The 24,810-nt window shown below is 44.8% G+C and overlaps 1 protein-coding gene across 1 annotated transcript in view; it reads right to left on the bottom strand.

The window, feature by feature from the left end:
- Window positions 1-217: 217 nt before the first annotated feature.
- Window positions 218-24,810, bottom strand: part of LOC130109766 (desmoglein-2.1-like) — a 46,484-nt gene continuing 21,891 nt past the window's right edge. The window contains exons 4-16 of the mRNA XM_056276748.1: window positions 22,227-22,349; window positions 21,815-21,973; window positions 19,753-19,894; window positions 18,716-18,879; window positions 17,480-17,614; window positions 13,536-13,721; window positions 12,341-12,825; window positions 12,074-12,216; window positions 8,763-8,984; window positions 8,087-8,326; window positions 7,241-7,371; window positions 1,955-2,254; window positions 218-1,567 (exon numbers count right to left, since the gene is read on the bottom strand). Of these exons, the coding sequence (XP_056132723.1) occupies window positions 218-1,567; window positions 1,955-2,254; window positions 7,241-7,371; window positions 8,087-8,326; window positions 8,763-8,984; window positions 12,074-12,216; window positions 12,341-12,825; window positions 13,536-13,721; window positions 17,480-17,614; window positions 18,716-18,879; window positions 19,753-19,894; window positions 21,815-21,973; window positions 22,227-22,349 (3,780 nt within the window). The remainder of the gene's footprint in view (window positions 1,568-1,954; window positions 2,255-7,240; window positions 7,372-8,086; window positions 8,327-8,762; window positions 8,985-12,073; window positions 12,217-12,340; window positions 12,826-13,535; window positions 13,722-17,479; window positions 17,615-18,715; window positions 18,880-19,752; window positions 19,895-21,814; window positions 21,974-22,226; window positions 22,350-24,810) is intronic.

Genomic DNA, 24,810 nt, shown 5'->3' on the forward strand with positions numbered 1-24,810 from the left:
ATGCATAATGACGTGCCCTCAAGCAAGAGATTTGGATGTACAGCTGTATAGTGCATTAAAACAATAACTGACAGATTTCCTTGCCAGAACTTTGATCAGAATGAAATTTGACAGCTTTCAAAAACTTTATAGAATACAGATACAACTGAACTATGTGTCCTCCCTGCTTTTAACATTCTTAAAGGCACTTACTTTTCTCAAATAAAAAGTCAGCATCTTATTCTTGAGCATTCTCAGTGGTCATCATTCTTTTCTTCTGCATCAGTGCCCTGTTAGGGCGTTGGTCTGTGTCCACTGTTGTATTAGACATATTCCATCCTGCTGCGCTGCTCCGAGAGCCAGTGGTTTCTTTACTTAATGTGAGAGAGACCACTCCTTTGGACAAAGCCTGGGATGCCGCTCCTGCCTCATGCAATATCTGCCCTCCACTGACTTGCTGCCCCTCTACCACCAGCATACTCTGAGAACCTGTGAACCCCCCTTGCTGAAGAGTTCCCCCCTGCACCACCTGGCTACCCCGGAGCATACTCATGGAGCCCATTGGGATTTGGCCCTCCTCCACCACCACCATAGCCTGAGAGCCATGGTTGCCCGCGTGGATCAGGCCGACACCAGCACCATCCACAAGTACTCCCTGACTACCAATATTACCCTTCTCTAGAAGCATCATACCCTGGCCGTGGACTGGTCTACTGGACATCACCCTCTGTTCCTGCACCAACATGCCCTGGGGAGGCCCAGATGTTGTACCATTGACCATTGGGATTTGGCCCTCCTCCACCACCACCATAGCCTGAGAGCCATGGTTGCCCGCGTGGATCAGGCCGACACCAGCACCATCCACAAGTACTCCCTGACTACCAATATTACCCTTCTCTAGAAGCACCATACCCTGGCCGTGGACTGGTCCACTGGACATCACCCTCTGTTCCTGCACCAACATGCCCTGGGGAGGCCCAGATGTTGTACCATTGACCACTATCATCCCTTGCAGGTTTGCAGCTGCCGGCCTCTCAGCAAGCACCATAGTGTTCTGAAGCTGTGGTTGAACTATGTAGTGCATGGGCTGTAGCACAGGTGTGGTGGTGTAGTATACAGGCTGTTGCTGTAGCAGGAGTGTTTGGCCCTGGTTTGCCATCTGTTTTCCATCTGTGTGAGAATGGTCTGACAATTGTCTCACTACATATGGCTCTTTTTGCTGGATTGTGGCCTGGGACAGAGGAGGGGGCTTGGATTGGGGTAGGAGGGGTTGGGGTGGAGGCTCTTGTTGCACATGCACCATGCTTCTCGCTGTGCTCACAGTATTTGTAGCTGTTTCAAAGGAGATGGTGGGCTTAGGAAGAGGAGCAATGTTGTCTTGTTTGATTTCAGTTTGAATCTCCTTGCCACTGCACACCTCAGCAAGGGTCTTGAACTTTGGCCCCAGGTCGTTGAGAAATTGTAGGTCATTGTCAGATTCCAGGAGGCTGCAGCAACCTACTGATCCAACAGGAGAGTCTTGACCCTCATATTCATACACCAACAGACTGTCCTTCACCGCTTGGCTCTCTTCTCCAGAGTGCAACTTCTGCAGCAGGAAACAACAGAAAGCCATACAAATGTTATGTTGCCAAGTTCACAGCTAAATTGAAAGTAATTCATTTGAGCACAAACCTTCTCTTTTGTTTTAAATTTTCTGTGACATTTACACTGTAATTTATATGTTTTAAAAAAGACAATCATTAGTATTCAATTAAAAGAGCATTCTGTTTAGTCGGCTGAACTGTGTCAAATGGTTTGGTTTACACTGTGTTCCCCATATTTAAAAGCTGGGTGGAGATATGAGGACATCACAACATGATCATTCTTATCCACTGTAAGAGGCTCTAGTATAATGTCATAGTTTAAAAAATGGCTTGAGTACAAAAATGAAAATGACAAGTGCCTTGAGGTGAAGCAGTTAATCTTTCCTCACCTGGACATAGTACTGTTCCAAGAAGCGGTCTGGCAAGGCAATGCCATTATTCATTCCTCCAGTCTCTCTGCTCTCAAACTCCGAGTAGAAACCGCTGCCCCAATCCTGCCCTGTCCTCCATGTTCCATCCCTGTAGCCGCCCATGTGGTCCTCTTGGTAGAGGGTCCCACCAATTATCGAAGAAGAATGTTGAAACTCTCCAGGTAAAACATGAGCCCCTGGTGCAGCCTTGGCACCCAACATGTCCATTTTTCGTAACTCCCCATCGACCTGTGTTGGCATGTTCAGTAGCGGCACCTCCTGTAACAAGATGGGAGTCACAAAGTCAGAACAGGTTACACAAGCATAAAGAGCAGCAGTTACCTTAAATGCAACAGCATTATGTGGTGTATTGATAAATGTTCTATCATTCACTGTGGATACGGAACTACTTATTGTTTACATGTTGTTGACCGGATGTAACCCCGCCCAGAAAGGATATAAATATTAGGTGCAAAAGTGCCAAAACCCAGAACTGCGCTCTCCAATGCCTTGACAGTCAGGTGGACATGTACAACCGAGAGATATGAATAAAAGCTCCTTTACATAAAGTCATCTCTGGGTACTTTGTCCATAAGAACAAAACACTGCCGACGAGGGGGATTCGTTTTTTTTCCACGAAAACTTTTTCTTCTGAGACGGAGGAAACGGTGTGAGAGAAGAGAGAGCTAACCGGAGCAACTAGCAACGTCAGTCACGAAATGGCTGTGTTTAGCAGTGAGTCGGGTTTGTGCTTCAACGAGGCTAACGAAAGCTTCAGCACGTACGAGGATCGTTTTGCACAGTTTATCGAAGCCAACGGGATTGAGGAGGGGAAGCAACGGGCTGTGTTCCTATCCGTGGTGGGTGCAAAGATTTTCACTTTACTGACTGACTTGGTAGCGCCAAAGAAGCCATCGGAAACGCCATTAGCTGATATTTTTAAAGCATTGAGGGACTTTTATGTGCCAAAGAAGAATGTCCTGAGCGAACGTTATAGCTTCCGTGCCCGCAAGCAGCAAAGTGGTGAGTCTCTAGTTGAGTATGTTGCCGCGCTAAAATGGTTAGCAGCCTCTTGCGCATTTGGCGCGACGCTAGAAGAACAACTGAGAGATCAGCTAGTATATGGTATCAGTAGTAAAGAGCTGAGAACTAAGCTGTTGAGTTCTGCTTATGGACAAGAGCTAAACTGGGCTAAGGTGATGGACACGGTGAACAATTTTGAGTGCACATCCACGAGTCTTAGAGCGTTCCAGCAAGCTCCGCTGAGAACAGACATTGTGAGAGCCAGCAGCTACAAAGGGAGCGCCAGTGCGCGCGGAAACGCGGCACACGACATGAAAAAGGGCGCCAGGGACACGGCGTGCTACCGGTGCCTCGGAGAGGGACATCAAGCAGCGACATGCAGGTACAAAGAGTTCCAATGCAGAGCCTGCAACTGGAAGGGCCATCTGGAGAGGGCGTGCAGGTCCACTGCATCATCGTAGTCGGCGGCAGCTCCAGACGGGGACCTAGGACGAGCAGGAGGGCCACTCCTGCAGAGAGGCAGACTCGCTACATCACCAGGGAGGAGTCTCCCCACGAGCAGCAAAGTGCATCGGTGGAAGAGACTGATTATGAGGACTACAGGGCCTCCAACAAAACCCACAAGCTGACCATCATCGAGGTAACAGGGACTGAAAAAGACTTCGGGTTGTTTTCCGTTACCAGTAGGCCTAAAAATGATAATGAATATGTCAGACCATTTATGGTCATGGTGAGATGTAATGGTGTAAAGATCAAAATGGAGGTAGATACAGGCGCAGCCATGAGTATCATAAATGAGAAACTGTACAGATAGAGGTTTAGCAAGTGTCAACTAATGCCATGTGATGTAAGTTTAAAAACTTATTCTTCAGAGCCGATTCCATTGTTGGGTAAATTCCAAGTGAAAGTACAGTGTGGGGAGCAAACAGAACAGCTATCTTTGTTAGTGTGTAAGGGACATGGGCCAACACTGATGGGTAGAAACTGGATTCAGTTCTTAAAGTTAGACTGGTCTAGAGTGAACCATGTACCGGTGGTAGTAGACCCACTGACTGAGATGTATCAGAAATACTTCCAGGTGTTTGAGAGAGACAGGGGGGTCATTTCAGGAGTAAAAGCAAGGTTACAGGTGGTTAGCGACGCCACGCCCAAGTTTTGCAAAGCAAAATCAGTGCCTTATGCACTGACTACAGCAGTAGAACAGCAGCTAGACAGACTGCAAGAAAAAGGAGTATGGACCCCGGTAGAATATAGTGAATGGGCTACTCCCATAGTATGTATCCCCAAAACAAATGGAGAAGTCAGAATATGCGGGGATTATAAAGTGACAATAAACCCATGGCTAGAGGTAGACAAATATCCTCTTCCAAAGACACAAGACCTGTTTGCTAAACTAGCAGGTGGCAGGTATTTCACCAAGTTAGACCTCACACAAGCATATCAGCAAGTAGAGCTGGATGATGAATCCAAGCAGTACCTAACTATAAACACGCCTAAGGGGCTGTATCGTCTAAACAGGTTGCCATATGGAGTAGCAAGCTCCCCAGTAATATTCCAATGCATCATGGATCAGGTATTACAGGGGCTGCCAAGGGTGGTGTGCTATTTAGATGATATACTCATCACAGGGACAACAAAAGCCGAACACTGGGAAAATGTAGAACGAGTGCTGGAGCGGTTACAAGACAGAGGTGTAAGGGTGAACAAAGACAAGTGCGCCTTCTGCCAGCCAAGTGTTACATATTTAGGGCACAAAATAGACAAGGAAGGGTTACACCCCATAGAAAAGAAGGTAACAGCCATAGCAAATGCTCCCACCCCGAAGAATGTCACAGAACTGAGAGCATTCTTAGCCCTACTGACATATTATGGGAAGTTTATGGACAACTTATCCACTATCATAAAGCCTATGACTGAGTTGTTACAGAAAGACAAGCTATGGGTATGGTCTACTAAGTGCCAGTAAGCCTTTGAGAAGGCCAAGAGCCAGTTAACATCAGACACAGTGCTGACTCACTTTGACCCCCAGCTACCACTATTACTAGCGTGTGATGCAAGTGCCTATGGGTTAGGAGCAGTGATAGCACATAGAATGTGGCAGATGGTAGTGAACGTCCAATCGCATATGCCTCACGCACGCTTAGCAAGACTGAGATCAACTACTCTCAAATTGAGAAAGAAGCACTAGGCATCATTTTTGGGATACAAAAATTTAGGTACTACTTAGTATATGGAAGGAAATTCATATTAGTGACGGATCATAAGCCTTTAGTAAAGATTCTAAGGCCAACAACAGGGGTGCCAGCATTAGCCGCTGCACGCCTGCAGAGATGGGCATTACTCCTCTCTGCCTATCAGTATGACATAGTCTACAAACCCTCCTTACAGCATGCAAATGCAGATGGTCTGTCCAGGCTCCCAGTACAGGGAGAAGCACCAACGAGTAACCCAGAGTACAGAGTGTCTTGGCTAGAAGCAATGCCAGTCTCAGCCAAAGATATTAAAATCCAAACAGATAAAGACAGGGTGCTCACAAAAGTTAGGCATTTTATACAGACAGGATGGCCTAAACATGTAGCAGATGAAGAATTAAAGCCATACTGGAACAGATGTGACGAGCTCACAGTGGAAGCCGACTGTGTGTTATGGGGTTTACGGGTAATCATACCCATGACACTGAGACCTACACTCTTGAAAGAGTTGCATGCAGAGCATTTGGGCATTGTGAAGACAAAAGCAGTAGCCAGAAGCCATTTTTGGTGGCCACGCTTAGATCAGGAAATAAAAATATGGTAAACAATTGTATTTTACGCCAAGCAAACAGACACCTGCCCACCAAAGCACCCGTACACCCATGGAAATGGCCAGAGCAGCCATGGGAACGAATCCACATCGATTTTGCAGAAAAAGGGAAACGGCAGTTTCTTTTGGTCAGTGATGCATACTCGCGCTGGCCAGAGGTCAAGCTTATGACCAGGACTACAGCTACAGCCCTAGTAGATGCAATGAGGGGCCTCTTTGCAGCGTGGGGCTCCCCCAAGTGGTCGTTTCAGATAATGGCCCACAGCTAGTGTCAAGGGAGTTTGAAACCTTCTTAGAACAAAATGGTGTCAAACACATCAAGTCCGCTCCTTACAATCCAGCTTCCAATGGACAGGCAGAAAGGTTGGTCCAGACTTTTAAACAGTCTTTAGAGAAGCAGAAGGAATATGGGTATCCAGTGCAACGGTGCATTGATAGTTTTTTGTTTAGTTATAGGAACACTCCATCAACAACCACAGGGAAAACCCCAGCTGAGCTCTTTCTGAAAAGACAGGTTCGAACCAGGTTGTCGCAGACAAAGCCAAAATTCTCAGCACAGATGCAAGAGAAACACACAAAGGTTACAGGCAGTCCTAAAACCCTCCAGCCCAATCAGAAGGTGAAGGTTAGGGATTTTCGGGGAGGGGATGGGGAGAAATGGAAACCAGGGGTGATAGAGCGAGCTCTAGGGCCAGTGACTTACTTAGTCAAGGTAGAGGGGCAAACCCTCAAGAAACACATTGACCAGTTGATCACAGATAAGACCACAGACAACACAGGAGACCCAGAATTTGACATTGCAGAACATGTGTTTGTCAGGGCTCCAGAAACAGAGGTGGTACCCAGTGGTGAACTGGAAAGAGATGAAGCATCTGCCGCTACGGAAGCACCATGCACCAGACCACAGCGAAACAGACGAGCACCTGATAGGTTAACTTTATAATCTGCTTAGGAGAAAAATTGATTGTAAACAACTGTTCATTGAGTGTTGACTGTAATAGGAAAAAGAATGTCACTGCTGTGGGTGGAAAACGGGTTTTATTTTTTTTGTTGTTGTTCAGATGAAAATATGAGAGGTTTAAAGTTTCTGGGGAGGAATGTGGTGTATTGATAAATGTTCTATCATTCACTGTGGATACGGAACTACTTATTGTTTACATGTTGTTGACCGGATGTAACCCCGCCCAGAAAGGATATAAATATTAGGTGCAAAAGCGCCAAAACCCAGAACTGCGCTCTCCAATGCCTTGACAGTCAGGTGGACATGTACAGCCGAGAGATATGAATAAAAGCTCCTTTACATAAAGTCATCTCCGGGTACTTTGTCCATAAGAACAAAACACATTATTTATAGTGTCTTGAAGGATTTTTGTTTTTCCACACCAGAACTAAAAATGAAGTGAACACAGTAAACAATTCAAAAAAGTGTTGTGGGCCTACCGTGTTCTCGCCCTGGCCCTCTGTGTGATAGTATATAAGGTGCGACTTGGTATCAAAGGGCATTTCAGCAAACCCCCCTGGCAGACCCCCAGGCTGCCCACACTGGCAGAAGAGCAACAGCAAAAGAGCAACTGTGGACAAAACAAGGATGCCTCAGTCAGTCAGGAATTCAACAGCTGAACCTTAGTTGCATGATCTGAATTCATATTTCACAATGATTGAAATTCAAATGTATGTTTTGAAGACGATCATTCAGTTTCAGCTTTACAAATTATTTTTTTTCTTGATTTGATTTCAAGATACTTTATTGATCCCCGTGGGGAAACTCCTCTCTGTATTTAACCCATCCTAGCTGTGTAGCTAGCAGCAGTGGGCAGCCGCTGTGCAGCGCCTGGGGACCAACTCCAGTTGGTCTCGCCATGCCTTGGTCAGGGGCACAGACAGGAGTATCAACCCTATATGCATGTCTTTTTGATGGTGGGAGAAACCAGAGCACCCGGAGAAAACCCACCACAGACACGTGGAGAACATGCAAACTCCACACAGAGGATGACCTGGGATGACCCCTAAGGTTGGAGACCCCGGGGTTCGAACCCGGGACCTTCTTGCTGTGAGGCAACAGCGCTAAGCACTGTGCCACCGTGCTGCCCAAATTGCAATGTACATTGAATTTTTGGTGTTGCTATTTTTTGCCCAAATTTCAGTTGCAATTTTGATGCAAAGGGAAATGTGGGTATGATCTATAATTGCATGTTCCCTTGACCTAACTATTTCCCCTCTTTGCAACTGTTAGTTTGGTCTTTCGATTATGTGGGTCTTCAGGATGAAATGAAACCTCATACTCACGAAGTAGCATCAGCATGCCCAGGAAGAGCAACCCAATAGCTGCTGCTCCTAACTCTGACCCTTTGCTTTTTCGAGCACCGCGGGGTCCACATGTCTTTCCATCCTCACAGGTGCATACGTCCACCTGGATCTTCTGTGGGTCCGGGCATGCCTTTCCCTGCTGGTCTTTGATCTCCAATGTCACCTCATATGAACCCGGCCACACGGAGTCATCTTTAGCACGCACAACTGCTGTGGTGTCTGTTGGTCAGATCACAATCATATGGTGAGCAGGTGGGTGTGATTGAGCCATAGCCCTGGTCTGTACAGGGTGTCACAAAAGCACCATGCCAGTGACATTGGTTCTTCTTTACATACATGGAATTAAATGCATTATATGTACAGCTACATATCTTCCACTATGCCTTGTCTGTGCATATCTTCCTACAAAATTAGTATTTATTATAAAGGGACTGATTGAAATAAGGCTTTCTGTTCAGAGGTAGATGACCCTAAAAAATATGGCTAGTGCAAGTGGCCTCTGCTACAGGCTAAGGGTAAAATGCAAAAATCTGTAGCTAATTGTACCAGTTTGTACAGTTGTAACATTTTGTTGTACCTCAGAAATTAGAAAAGTGTGGTATCATTGTCATTGTTGCTGGTGTGCTTATTTGTTACTTTGTATCATCACCCTCACCATTAAGATGCTCTACCACCCAGTGGCCCTTTGTGTCTTCTGGGATAATGGAGAAGCTGAAAGGAGCTTGGTTAGGGAACACATCCTCATCCTTAGCAGTCACAGTTACAGCTCCAATGCTGGTGCACGTAGTGTGGACTGCACTGGTGACGGTTGGACAGTGGTCATTAAAGTCTTCCACCTGGATGGCGATGGTTCCAGTGGCTGTTTTAGAAGGCATGTCTGCACAGAGCAACACAAGAATGAGGAAAGGTCAGATCTCTATGCCATAATTACCTTCTTAGAACTCGTCCCTGTCTTTTTTTTTTCTTTTTTTTTTTGGAGAGAATTTTTTCAGTGGTGTAACTTTCACTCCCCCTTTTGGTATGCAACCTTCTTTGCATCAATATTTAGATGCTAAACTGTGTTGCTCTCGAATTGACAATGGCACAAATTTACATCCTTGAAAAAATAGCCACAGTGGCAATAGGAGCTTTAAATTTACTTTTTAATTTTTTTTTAGAAATAAAAAGAGTGCATGGAAAATGTAAGTGTGTTAAGCTGGCGGATTATGAGTTTAAATTATGAGTTTAAATACTTGGGGTCAACTGTCCAAAGTAACAGGGAGTGCAGAAGAGAGGTGAAAAAGAGAGTGCAGGCAAGGTGGAGTGGGTGGAGAAGAGTGTCAGGAGTGATTTGTGACAGAAGGGGACCAGCAAGAGATAAAGGGAACGTTTACAAGATGGTTGGGAGATCAGCTATGTTATATGGTTTGGAGACAGTGGCACTGATGAAAAGACAGGAGATGGAGCTGGAGGTGGCAGAGATGAAGATGATAAGATTTTCATTGGGAGTGATGAAGAAAGACAGGATTAGGAACGAGTATATTAGAGGGACAGCTCAGGTTGGACGGTTTGGAGACAAAGCAAGAGAGACAAGATTGAGACGGTTTGGACATGTGTGGAGGAGAGATGCTGGGTATATTGGGAGAAGGATGCTGAATATGGAGCTGCCGGGGAAGAGGAGAAGAGGAAGGCCAAAGAGGAGGTTTATGGTTGTGGTGATGGAGGACACACAGGTGGCTGGTGTGACAGAGGAAGACGCAGAGGACAGGAAGAGATGGAAACGGATGATCCGCTGTCCTGACCCCTAACGGGAGCAGCCGAAAGTAGTAGTAGTAGTAGTTAGGCTGGCGGATACTGTTAAAATTGAGCTTGGTACAGTCTAGCCTACAGTTGAGTTTGCTCTACTTTTCCTCCTCACATTTTATCCAGAAATGTTTATTTAGTAGGCCGAGATCTCCAAATGTATAAATGCAGATATTATTATGCATATCAAGACAGTTTTCTGGCTTCGATCTTGTATGTATTAGACCTCTCTCAAACAAATATGTATTATTATCAGAGCCTTAGCTGATGTACAAACCTTCACCAGCTACACCACTATAGCTTGCTTTCGAGGATTTGGCTTCATTGCATTGTCTCATCTCATCTCATCTTCAGCCGCTTGTCCGGGGTCGGGTCGTGGTGGCGTCCCTCTCTCCAGCAACGCCCTCCAGCTCCTCCTGGGGGATCCCAAGGTGTTCCCAGGCCAGACTGGACACGTAGTCCCTCCGGCGAGTTCTTGGTCTACCCCGGGGTCTCCTCCCAGTTGGCCGTGCCCGGTAAACCTCCAAAGGAAGGCGCCCAGGAGGCATCCTGATCAGATGCCCGAACCATCTCAACTGGCTCCTTTCAATGCAAAGGAGCAGCGGCTCTACTCCAAGTTCCCTCCGGATGTCTGAGCTCCTCACCCTATCTCTAAGGCTGAGCCCAGACACCCTCTGGAGGAAACTCATTTCAGCCTCTTGTATCCGCGATCTCACTCTTTCGGTCACTACCCAAAGCTCATGACCATAGGTGAGGATTGGAATGAAGACTGACTGGTAAATTGAGAGCTTTGCCTTCCAGCTCAGCTCCCTCTTCACCACAACGGTCCAGTACAACGTCCACATTACTGCTGATGCTGCACCAATCCACCTGTCAATCTCCCGCTCCATCCTACCCTCACTCGTGAACAAGATCCCGAGATACTTGAACTCCTTCGCTTGAGGCAACAACTCATCCCCAACCCGGAGGGAGCAATCCACCATTTTCCGTTAGAGAACCGTGGCCTCAGACTTGGAGGTGCTGACTCTCATCCCGGCCATTTCACACTCAGCTGCAAACCGCCCCAGTGCATGCTGGAGGTCGTGTTCTGATGAAACCAACAAAACCACATCATCTGCGAAGAGCTGAGATGCAGTTCTGAGGTTCCCAAAACAGACACACTCCTCACCTTGGCTGCACCTTGAGATCCTGTCCATGAATATGACAAACAGAATCGGAGACAAGGGACAACCTTGGTGGAGTCCCACACCCACCGAAAACATGTTTGATTTTGTGCCAAGAATGCGAACACAGCTCTCACTTTGGTTATACAAGGACTGGCTGGCTTGTAGCAACTGCCCCGGTACCCCATACTCCAGCAGAACTCCCCACAGAGTGCCCCGGGGTACACGATTGTAAGCCTTCTCCAAGTCCACAAAACACATGTAGACTGACTGGTCAAACTCCCATGCCCCCCTCAGCACTTCCACAAGGGTAAAGAGTTGGTCCGTTGTTCCACGGCCAGGACGGAATCCGCATTGTTCCTCCTAGATCTGAGGTTCGACAATCGGTCGGAGCCTCCTTTCCAGCACCTTAGAGTAGACTTCCCCAGGGAGGCTGAGCAATGTGATGCCCCAATAATTGGAGCACGCCCTCCGGTCCCCTTTTTGAATATGGGAACCACCAGCCCAGTCTGCCACTCCACAGGTACTGTCCCCGACCTCCACACGACACTGAGGAGGCGCGTCAACCAAGACAGCCCAACAATGTCCAGAGCCTTCAGCATCTCAGGGCGAATCTCATCCACACCTGGCGCCTTGCCACTGAGGAGCTTTTTAACTACCCAGGGACCTCTGCCAGGGATATGGGTGGGGAAGCCTCACCCATATCCCTGGCATTCTTTGCATTCTTCCCGTCTTAATTTCCTTTTGTGTATGTGTATATTCCTGACATATTCATACAAATGAATTAATCTATATCTTTTTTTTTCTTCATTTATCTGCTTGTGTTAGCTATGCTTGTCGTTACTTTGTGTTTTAAAGTGCAACAGCACATATTACGTGTCAACTTGTCTCGGTACATTCTTGTTCAGGTCTACATCGTTTTGACCTGAACTATTTGAATTCCATGGTGGACTTTTGCTGAAATGGATGTGTCCTGAACTACATCCCATGTGGACAGACAGTGTGTGGTAGAAGAGCTCACCGTCTGATATACACAGCACTTTAGCAACGTAGGTCCCGTTCACCAGAAACGGTGACTCTCTGTCAGGCATCTTGTTGAGTTTAATCTCAGCCGTTTCTGGATCGATCGTCAGCCAGCCGTCAGGGTCAAAACCCTTGGCATACCTACGGCAGAAAGGAATTATAGCACAAATTCATTGTTGCTATTTTTATGGCAAATATATTCTGTGCAACCGTGTGTGTGTTTGTGTGTGTGTGTGTGTGTGTGTGTGTGTGTGTGTGCACAGACCTGACATTCTCAGCAGGTTTCCCAGTGTCTTGGTCCAGTGCTGGGAACGTAGCAATGACGTCATTCATGTTGATGGTTTCACCTCCTTCTGACAGGGGAATGGCTTTGACTTTGGGCTCGAAACGAGGCCCTTCGGGCTGGTTCTTTACATTGATTTTAATCGGATACGTTTTGAATGTTCCCATGGAAGTTGTTCCAGTTGACCATAAAGATCCTCCAGTTCCAGTTCCTGTCCATGTTCCCCAAGTCCCACTGCCACCTGCCCCTCCTCCTGTTCCTCCACCTCCTCCTGCTCCACCTCCTGCTCCTCCACTTCCTCCTCCTCCACCACCGCCTCCTCCTCCACCGCCTCCTCCTCCTGCTCCTCCCCCACCACCTATTCCTATTGTTGCCCCACTTCCACCTCCGGCTGCAGGATGTAGCAGAGCTTTGTTCCTCACAGCCAGCCCCAGCTCAAGATCCTTCACATCTTCATAGTCTACAGCCTGGAGAACAGCACAAAATAATGGAAAAAACCAATTCCAGATAAAAATATAACAATGAGTCTTTAATAGGACAGTTTTACAAACATAAAAATGATAATTGATTATTTGCGGCCCCTTATTTTTTCAACTGTGCCGTCTGAGAATACAGATATTTTCAAAGTCGGACCAAAATTAGATTTCATTTTAATGTCTAAAAAAAACCTCAAACATGTCATAATAAAACATTCAACAAAATTTTTCTTATTCTCGAATTACTTATAACTGCCCAACATAGTGTTTTTTTTTAATATTTCTATACATTACTGTTCTCAGTTATCTCAAAAACAGTGTAGGTGTGGTCTAATTGTATGAATATTCATGAGCGGACCTTTGATTGAGAAGTGCAAGCAGTGGTTGGCAGTGAGTGTGGGTGGAGTTTCATAGTTTGCTCTGATCTGATTGGCTGTATGTAAATGAGGGTATCTGATGAGGTCACGAGTCTCGCTAAAAAAGATCAGCTGAGAAGCTGAACTGGAGGAGTTCTTTTGAAAAGAGAAAATTAGAAAACAGAATTCTACCTTTTACCTTTACTTTTCCCTTTCTGTAGGAAGAGACAGTACAAAACACATGATGACTGAAGTCATCACTGATGTTAGACCTTATTAGTGTTTCAATTTCAGGCCGACTCTCACAACATTCTAGATAACACGGCGGAGCTAGATCAGCCATACCTTGTCCAGCATGAGGATACCCTCGTTGGTCCTGGGATCGGTCATGATGCTGAAGTAGCCAGCCTCATTACCCTTGACAATTTCAAACACAGCCTCCCAGTTTTCCGTGTACTCCATGTCCAGGTCCTGTGCTTTGAGCCTCATCACCTCCACACCCTCAGTGTTCTCCTCAATACTGCCCTCGTACTGCAGGGAAAACACATGCAGATATTGTTCAATAGTGCTGCACAGAAATAAAAGCAAACTTGACAGAAGTCTGGGTTGTTTGAATCATGCCCAGATAAAATCAAGAACAACCGGCATCTCAGGCCCAACGAGGGATTCAGGCATTGACAACAGGCTGGGGCTGAAATATTTATTTGTTTGCCTACATTTCCTTTTCCACAACTGGTTTTATTGAAATTTTGTATATACAAATGTATATATGTATATACAAAATATTGTATATACATATATGAAATCAATGTTTATATTTACATAGAAAAAAAACAAACAGAAAAAAACACCAACCAAAAATTCAACATTGAAATGCAAAAAAAAAACAAAAACAAAAACAAATAAATAAACATATAGCCTGGCGGCCTAGCCCATTAGAAAAAACACAACTTGTATGCTCAAGAGAAATAATAAAATGAAATTATAGATTATGCTGAAAAAATATAATGGTATAATAAAAATATATGATATTTTGAAAAAATATAATGAATTTCTTTAGAAAAAAATAATTTAAATTTAATTTAGAAAAAAATATGGTAAAAATAGTGAAGGGATGCAGCTTATTTGCCTACATTTCTAACACATGATCATTCAGAATTGACTGCAGCTAATATCAGGAATAATAAAGGTGAATGGAGAACTGAGGGGAACAACACATCTAAAATGTGTTTTGTGGGGTGGAAAAACAAAAAGAGAGAAAAGAAAATTCAGTAGAATAAATTCAAATAATACAGTACCACTCCGATTATACACAATTAAGCTTTTCTTTGGTCTTTGTCATTAAACTCCTACTTTGTAAGCACTTCTGTGAGGATCGGTCAATGGCTTTATTCAAATTAATTTTGCTCGAACCATCTGTGACATCAGTCCAACATGTTGGGGTAAGGGGTCAGGAAACACGAGTCCCTCTGGAGAATACCTACTTTTTGGAATACATGATCTCTATTGCCATTATCTGTTTTTCTATCAGGGTCAAGAGCTTATCATCATGGAAATGTGTTATGTCACTAAAACTAACTTAAGGAACTACAAGATGAGTTCCCGGTATCGCGTGTTGAGGATGTTTGTTGTTAGTTAACTGGAAAAATGATTTAAAATAATTAAAAATAGCGTCCGGGTGGTGTGGCGATCTATTTCGTTGCCTACCAACACGGGGATTGCCGGTTCGAATCCCCATGTTACCTCCGGCTTGGTCGGGCGTCCCTACAGACACAATTGTCCATGTCTGCAGGTGTGTCTTGGTCGCTGCACTAGCGCCTCCTCTGGTCGATCGGGGCGCTGGTTAGGGGGGACAGGTGGGAATAGCATGATCCTCCCACACGCTACCTCCCCCTTGTGAAACTCCTCACTGTCAGGTGAAAAGAAGCGGCTGGTGACTCCACATGTATGGGAGGAGGCATGTGGTAGTCTGCAGCCCTCCCCGGATCAGCAGAGGGAGTGGAGCAGAGACCAGGACAGCTTGGAGGAGTGGGGTAATTGGCCAAGTACAATTGGGAGAAAAACTGAGAAAATTATATATATATATGTATATATACTTAGCACAAAAAGTAAGGAAATGTGTGTTTGGTGGATGATGTCTTTGTTGTAACAATGCTTCTTGGCAATAAATCTTATACCGTTGCAAAGCCTGTTTATTTCCCTTTTAAATGGGGCCACATTTGTAAGGAACATGCATTTGTGGGATGAGCAGCAGAGCTGAGTATGTGGGTTGCATCCATGAAAAATTTGCCAAATCTTCTCTGCCAATGCCAAACAGCTTATTTTGCTGTTGCTATTGACTCTTGTTTTGAGCTTCTGGTACCCCAGGTGCTGACAATCAGCTGCCTGATATAAGATTTATTGCCAAGAAGCATTGCTACAACAAAGACATAATCCACCAAACACACATTTCCTTACTTTTTGTGCTAAGTTTATATATATATACATACAGTGCATCCGGAAAGTATTCACACCCCTTCACTTTCCCCACATTTTGTTATGTTACAGCCTTATTCCAAAATGGATTAAATTCCTTTTTTTTTCATCAATCTACACACAATACCTCATAATGATAAAGTGAAAAAGGTTTTGTAGAAATTTTGGCAAATATATTAAAAATAAAAAAAGCAAATATTGCATGTACATAAGTATTCACACCCTTTGCTATGACACTCAAAATTGAGCTCAGGTTCATCCTGTTTCCACTGATCATCGTTGAGATGTTTCTACATCTTAATTGGAGTCCACCTGTAGTAAATTCAATTGATTGGACATGATTTGGAAAGGCACACACCTGTCTACATAAGGTCCCACTGTTGACAGTGCATGTCAGAGAAGAAACCAAGCCATGAAGTCAAAGGAATTGTCTGTGGACCTCCGAGACAGGATTGTATCGAGGCACAGATCTGGGGAAAGGTACAAATTTTTTTTTACAGCTTTGAAGGTCCCGAAGAGCACAGTGGTCTCCATCATTCGTAAATGGAAGAAGTTTGGATCCACCAGCACTCTTCCTAGAGCTGGCTGCCCAGCCAAACTGAGCAATCGGGGGAGAAGGGCCTTGGTCAGGGAGGTGACCAAGAACCTGATGGTCACTCTGACAGAGCTCCAGCGTTCCTCTGTGGAGATGGGAGAACCTTCCAGAAGGACAACCATCTCTGCAGCACTCCACCAATCAGGCCTTTACGGTAGAGTGGCCAGACGGAAGCCTCTGCTCAGTAAAAGGCACATGACAGCCCACTTGGAGTTTGCCAGAAAGCACCTAAAGGACTCTCAGACCATGAGAAACAAGATTCTCTGGTCTGATGAAACCAAGATTGAACTCTTTGGCCTGAATGCCAAACGTCACAACTGGAGGAAACCAGGCACCTCTCATCACCTTGCTAATACCATCCCTACAGTGAAGCATGGTGGTGGCAGCATCATGCTGTGGGGATGTTCTTCAGTGGCAGGAACTGGGAGACTAGTCAGGATCGAGGGAAAGATGAATGGAGCAAAGTACAGAGAGATCCTTGATGAAAACCTGGTCCAGAGCACTCAGGACCTCAGACTGGGGTGAAGGTTTACCTTTCAACATGACAACGACCCTACGCACACAGCCAAGACAACGAAGGAGTGGCTTCGGGACAAGTCTGTGAATGTCATTGAGTGGCCCAGCCAGAGCCCAGACTTGAACCCCATTGAACATCTCTGGAAAGACCTGAAAATAGCTGTGCAGCGACACTCCCCATCTAACCTTACAGAGCTCGAGAGGATCTGCAGAGAAGAATGGGAGAAATACCCCAAATATAGGTGTGCCAAGCTTGTACTATCATACAGGAAGACTTGAGGCTGTAATTGCTGCCAAGGGTGCCCCAACCAAGTACTGAGTAAAAGGTGTGAATACTTATGTACATGCAATATTTCAGTTTTTTATTTTTAATAAATTTGCAAAAATTTCTACAAAACTTTTTTCACTTTGTCATTATGGGGTATTGTATGTAGATTGATGAGAAAAAAAAGGAATTTAATCCATTTTGGAATAAGGCTGTAACATAACAAAATGTGGGGAAAGTGAAGGGGTGTGAATACTTTCCGGATCCACTGTATATATATATATATATATATATTAAAACATACCGGCATCACCCAGGTGGTGCTACATTGGTGGTGGTTGAAGTGAGTTACCTCCTTCAATGTGACGCGCTTTGGGTGTCTAGAAAAGCGCTATATAAATGTAATGATTATTTCTTATAAGTATCATTCAATGCTACCTCCTCTTTCTCCAAAGTGGGGGGGTTGTCATTCACGTCTTTGATTTGGATGGTGACAGTGCCAGTTCCAGTGTTCCCCTCTGGGCTGCCATCCAGGTCCTGACCTTTCACGATCAGAACATACGTGTCATGGGCCTGCAAGACAAATGAATAACCATTTGAATTTATTTAACAAGGGGCACAAAAGACGTAATTTGAACCAACATAAATAAATAAACAAACAAACAAATAAATAATGCAAATAGAATATAGCAAAACAGAATCTGACAGCTTTGCAACAGATGTACGGCGTTTCTCTCCAGAATACTTGAGATGACAGCATTCAGAGTGGACGGTCTTTTGTCTCTGGGACACCTTTCACAACTCACTCTGGACAACCATGGACAATGCACGTCTTTATTGTGAGTGCAACTGGAATTGCATCAGTAATTATGTGCTGTACAGGACAGGATGGTAAGTGGAGTAAGTGGAGTAGTGGAGTAAGTGGAGTAGTGAGAGGTAAGTGGAGTAGTGGAGTAAGTGGAGTAGTGAGAGGTAATTGGAGTAGTGAGAGGTAAGTGGAGTAGTGGAGTAAGTGGAGTAGTGAGAGGTAAGTGGAGTAGTGGAGTAGTGGAGTAAGTGGAGTAGTGAGAGGTAAGTGGAGTAGTGAGAGGTTAAGTGGAGAAGTGAGAGGTAAGTGGAGTAGTGAGAGGTTAAGTGGAGAAGTGAGAGGTAAGTGGAGTAAGTGGAGTAGTGAGAGGTAAGTGGAGTAGTGGAGTAAGTGGAGTAGTGAGAGGTAAGTGGAGTAGTGAGAGGTAAGTGGAGTAGTGGAGTAAGTGGAGTAGTGAGAGGTAAGTGGAGTAGTGGAGTAAGTGGAGTAGTGAGAGGTAAGTGGAGTAGTGGAGTAGTGAGAGGTAAGTGGAGTAGTGGAGTAAGTGGAGTAGTGAGAGGTAAGTGGAGTAGTGGAGTAAGTGGAGTAGTGAGAGGTAAGTGGAGAAGTGAGAGGTAAGTGGAGTAGTGGAGTAAGTGGAGTAGTGAGAGGTAAGCGGAGTAGTGGAGTAAGTGGAGTAGTGAGAGGTAAATGGAGTACTGTGAGTGAAAACTGCTCCTATTCCGGAGTTGCTGGACAGCAAACTCGGGTTTAGTTCTCCTTTAGTTCTTCGTTGAAGTGGTCTGGTCTGCCTAAAAAACCGTTTTCTCTTGGCTCTTGTTCAATACAAAAACAGAGCAGTCTGGGTGTGAAAGGCTGAACTCTACCTCTCTGTCCAGTCCAGCGTTTTTGATGAGGAGATCTCCATCCCTGGTGAGGTAGAACATATCTTGTCCTGGTGGCTGCTGGTCAGTTATGGTGTAAGCTATCTTGGAGTTTAGATGCCCTGGCTTATCTGCGTCTGAGGCGTGGATTTTCGTGACCAAAGTACCTATGAAAAGATCAGAATGTCTGTCAGTCTTGACTTTCCTCTCCACAGTCAGTGGGAAAATGTGTCATCCCTGACATTTCATGCTGCATAGGCAAATGATACAAAAATGCAGTAGAATTTTGCAACTCGGAAACTCGAATTTAACATTCAGGAATCAGGAACATTTATTTGTGGTTTCAACGACATATTGCTTCCTCCAGCCCACAGCAGTGCAACACAAAGACAAAAACACATCCAGACTACAAGAACACACATACCCAAACTACAGAAAAACTACAAAAACACATACGTATGTATATCCATCAAAAGAAGAAAAAAAAGTCACTGCCCAAGAGAGCAAACACCGGGCTGACTGTAAGAACTGCCGGTCTGCATGGGCTACATCCACTTCCTGTCAGATCGCATGGGGTGCTTCCTCCTCGGGCGCAGCTCCAGGCAAGGCCATAGTCCCTGGGCCCACCTCATGCATTAGACCAGGCCCCCCCAGCCGATCTAACGCCAGCTCTCCCAGCCATCAAACGAAGACAAACTTAGACGTGGACAAAGACACTGCATGGACGGTACTGGGTGAGGCCGCTGCCAACGTGAATTTGCGCCGCCATCTTTTTTATCTTAATATCTTAACATTGATGGCTATGTGTCATCCAAGCAAAGGTTTTCACACATTAGCAGCAATAAAGGTTTTAGTATGAACAGAAAACAAAATAATCAAGACTGCCTATGCTGAGGTTGTGTTCCACTTATAACCAGGCTGTGTAGGCTGCTGTTGAAACTTTTAGAAAATGCAAGAAGCACAGTTAAGGGAGTTTGTGACAATAATACTCAAGCCCATGTTTACTCGAGCTACCAACACACAGTTGAGTTAACACTTGCCTGCAGGGCTGAGCTCCTCAACAGCCGCTGGTTCAATTGTACGGAAAATTGGAGCGTTGTCATTTTGATCCAAAACCTCAATCCTTAATTCAATGGGCGGCTCTACCAGAGAGCCATCCCTGTACTTGGCAATACCTGACAGCTGAAAAGAGAGAAATCGAAACTGTTACCATCATCGCGATCACCACCATCATCAGCATGTGTTATCATCATCAACCTCAGAACAGCTCATCATCCTGTCCTCAACGCTGTCGTCCAACATTGTCATGGTTCATATTTTTGACTCTTCAGTTCCAACAGGCAAAAAAGATGCTTAGCATGTGTTTTGAAATATTTCATAATAGAACACATTTTAATCGCACAGGGAGCCTGTGGTAGTCTTTTGCAAAAAGGGCAGCCAAATATATTAAAAAGATGCCAAAAAGCTATTAAATCCTATCAAGTCAAGAATGACATATGAACCAAAAATCACAAAATTGCTGAACTATACCTAGTTCAATATTAAAATAGACTCAAATGGCAACTAACATGTTCAAACTGATATGAGGAGGTGACTCATAAAGGTGGGTCAAAAGGTAGTTAGCCGCTCTTACAAGGTCACCTGTGCATAGTTATGCAGGACAGGGCCCTAATTCGTCAAGTATATTATCAAGTTTATCAAGTATATCATCAAGTATATCATCAAGTTTATCAAGTATATCATCAAGTATATCATCAAGTTTATCAAGTATATCATCAAGGCATTTTACAGTCTACTGCTAGTCTAGTCTTGCTGGTGCCCTTTTTACCTCAAATGCTATTTGTGATGGCATGGCTTGAATAGCCAGTGTTACCCCCTTTCGCCACTAGAGGAGGTGGTCCACCTACCTTAACACGCACTGCAACTCCTCTGCTTAAATGTTGCACAATAACTCAAACTTTAGATGCACCTTTGCTTATATAATTGATTTATTGACTGGACAATGGCAAAAAACTTCTTTCCTGGTGTTGATTTGTGACAGACACAGTTTTGCATACATCTAATGCCAAACATCAGCACCTGAGCAGGTATGAGAAGCAAATCAACAAAGGCATCTAGATGACTGGAGGGATGTCAAAGCAGGATATAGGGGTTTTGCAGCCCAATCCCTCTTCAGGGCCTTCAGCGTGTTCAGTATTGAGGGAGAAGATGAGAAAATACCTACATCCAAAATATCACTGAAGCAGCAGAGAATAGCCTCAAGATGGCGCTGCCTTACACACGTCTTGGGCGGCAGAGTGGAAGCTACAAGTTGGAACAGACTAGGGTCTTATCAGACATAGCTGCGTCACATGCAGTTCTATGATGGGGAGAAGGTGGCCAATGTTGAGGACCCAAAATATCTAACCGTAACTACAATGTTCGTTGGAGCACCAGCATCTGTATCAACACAGTCTGTTATGCAGGGGTCACGTGAGCCAAGACTTGGAAACATACGGAGCACCAACCTTTTGAGATGTTTTGCATCCTCTATGAGTACTTTTTAAAATGGTTTCGAAAGGACGTTTTCGAAAAGTGCATTTGATTTACTTTCCTCGCTTGATTATAACGGCTTCATGTCCATCCAGTAGAGTAGTGTTTGCTGTATAATTACTGGCAATCATTTTCTGTCATTTGGCCAAATGTTTTGTGTCTTTCCTGAAGTACCTCACGGGAAATTGTGAAAACATGGAAGAAGAAATCACAGAAAGTTGAATCAGTTCATCTGGACACAGCATTCATGGAGAGAGAAATGTTCCATCACTCATCTGAGTGACCTCTTCAGTCTCACCTGCATCACTCATCTGAGTGACCTCTTCAGTCTCACCTGCATCACTCATCTGAGTGACCTCTTCAGTCTCACCTGCATCACTCAGATGAGTGATGGAACGTTTCTCTCCGTAAAACGCTGTGTCCAGATGAACTGATTCACCTTCCTGGTATTTCCTTACCTGGGTTATTGAGCATGCATCAAGACATGGAAGAAGAAACAACAAAGACACTTGGGGCTCAGGCCTCTATCCTAAGCACCTCATTACACAATTTCTGACCTCTCACACTCACATTGTATTGATGTATGGTCTCCCGGTCTAGACTTCCAGTCAAGTGAACTTCGCCATTTTCAGGGTCCACAACAAACAAGTTGAAAGGAGCCTCATCGGCTCCGGCCCCTTTCAGGGAGTACAAGATGTTCCCTTGTTTATCATTACGATCTGATCGGATCTGAAACAGAAAGCACGAGGGCATTTTGTTGGTTTGATAGACTTATCCACAAATCCTGTTAAAAGACAACGAGAAAACGCAATTGTATCAGGTGAAAAATCAATGTGATGGAATTGACAGAGTAACTCATTTTTTCTAATTATTCAAAAACCATGTGTCAAGGTTTTTGTTTTGGGGGTATTGAGAGCAGTGGTTTTTAAAAGGTAAACCGAAATAATGGCGTTTAAAACCATATCTTAGGTCCAAGACTGACTTTGGCAATGTACTGCTTCTGGGAGTAGTCCGTGTTTTCCTCCACTTTGGTTGGAGGAATGATCCATTCTCTTTTACTCCTCCGTAGACTGTTCAAGGAATCAGCTGCTACAGCAACAAGAACCTGCAGACAAAACACAATGGGCATAAAAAACAACAATCCAATAATCCTGTCAGACAGAATTCCATATTGTTAAACAAACATTTTGGATTTGCATAGTGTACAGATGTAGAAACAAAAAAAATGTTGTTTCATCAGTTGAGGCTAAATTATAGGATGTGATCTGAAAATACCTATACACAAGTACACAGTTGTGTGTGGCCTGTTGAAAAATATCAACAGTTTACCCCCCATTGTAAGTCTTTAGCAACATTCTAGCGTATTTTCTGGCCTTCTAAATATACATTTGAATACTCCTTGACATCTGTACTTTATCTGACCCGAAACATGGTTTCCCCCAGCCCACAGCAGAACAACACAAAGACAAAAACACTTCCAAAAACTACAAGAACTGCAAGAACACATATACAAACTAACACATATATCTAAACTAAAAAACAAAAAAAAACAATCACTGTCCAGGCGAACAAACGCAGGCAGGATGACTGTCGGAACTGCTGGTCTGCATGGGCTAGCAGTTAGCTTAGCCGGTCCAGGCAGGACCGTGGTCCCCGGGCCCACAGGAAGTAGCAGACCAAGCTCTCCCAGCCGATCCAACGCCAGCTCTCCCAGCCATCAAACGAAGGCATACTTAGATGCAGACGTGGACAAAGACACTGTATGGACAGTACTGGGTGAGGCCGCCGCAAAAGTGAATTTGCGCCGCCATCTTCCCGCACCGGAAGCGGAAAACACAGGCGTTGGAAGCAAGCGGGCCATTTGACCACGTTTGAACCAGATTCCAGTTGTAATTATACTGTCCTCTGATAGAGGGCGCTCCCTTGAAACACAATAGGCCTGTAGCCAAGCAACTGCTTGCGCGTGGTCTCGTCTTGGTCTCAGCGGTCCTTTTCCGCAACGACACGTGACGAGGAGAGACATGAGCGGCAAAAAAGAAAAGTTGACCTAGAGAACCGCGTCTTGCAGGCAAGCTGGGAAACACAACGTCTCTTCACGGAATTCAAAGGCAACGCTGTGTGTTTAGTGTGCCTGCACACACAAGCAGCCATGAAGGATTTCACCTTCAGTCGCCACTACAGTACCACGCACAACGACAAATATGGCGGGTACACTGGAAGTGCCAGAGCCGCTATCATCGCTGACCTCGGAGGAAAAGTACACCGAAAGCAGAGCCTCTTTACCAAAGCCATGTCTACATGGCAGTCCTCTCTCACGGCGTCTTCTGCCGTTTCCCTTGAGCTTGCTAACGCACAGAAGCCCTTGTCAGATGGTGACACAGGGAGCTGTGAGCAGGAGAGATGGCCGGAGCCGCTGCACATGAACAGCAGCTGTGGGTGAGTCTCGGTGGCTGCATCAGAGTGTGTGTGTGTGTGTGTGTGTGTGAGAGAGAGAGAGAGGCATACTAGATGGTAAATAAGGGCTCTGAGTGGTCGGTAGACCAGCAAAGCGCTAGTGTATAACATGCAGTCCATTTGGCATTTTGAGCTCAGCGCATGTCTATTCGAAGGTGTCCTGGACTGGGGGGGGGGGGGCAGAGTAGAAATACACTACACACATGAAGATTAGTTGTTGTACTCGGTGTGAACGTTGACTTTTGTACCGTTACTGAATGATGATTTTTGCACTGAAATAACGTCTGTCACTCAGGAATGTGGACGTTTTGTTTCTGTGTTAAGCTCAGTAAATAGAAATGTTGGTATATAAACTTTGATTACCAGTATACACTACCGTTCAAAAGTTTGGGATCACCCAAACAATTTTGTGTTTGCCATGAAAAGTCACACTTATTCACCACCATATGTTGTGAAATGAATAGAAAATAGAGTCAAGACATTGACAAGGTTAGAAATAATGATTTGTATTTGAAATAAGATTTTTTTTACATCAAACTTTGCTTTCGTCAAAGAATCCTCCATTTGCAGCAATTACAGCATTGCAGACCTTTGGCATTCTAGCTGTTAATTTGTTGAGGTAATCTGGAGAAATTGCACCCCACGCTTCCAGAAGCAGCTCCCACAAGTTGGATTGGTTGGATGGGCACTTCTTTGAGCAGATTGAGTTTCTGGAGCATCACATTTGTGGGGTCAATTAAACGCTCAAAATGGCCAGAAAAAGAGAACTTTCATCTGAAACTCGACAGTCTATTCTTGTTCTTAGAAATGAAGGCTATTCCATGCGAGAAATTGCTAAGAAATTGAAGATTTCCTACACCGGTGTTTACTACTCCCTTCAGAGGACAGCACAAACAGGCTCTAACCAGAGTAGAAAAAGAAGTGGGAGGCCGCGTTGCACAACTGAGCAAGAAGATAAGTACATTAGAGTCTCTAGTTTGAGAAACAGACGCCTCACAGGTCCCCAACTGGCATCTTCATTAAATAGTACCTGTTAGAGCCTGTTTGTGCTGTCCTCTGAAGGGAGTAGTACACACCGGTGTAGGAAATCTTCAATTTCTTAGCAATTTCTC

Source organism: Lampris incognitus, chromosome 3 (assembly GCF_029633865.1).
Source record: "Lampris incognitus isolate fLamInc1 chromosome 3, fLamInc1.hap2, whole genome shotgun sequence".
Lineage (NCBI taxonomy): Eukaryota > Metazoa > Chordata > Actinopteri > Lampriformes > Lampridae > Lampris > Lampris incognitus.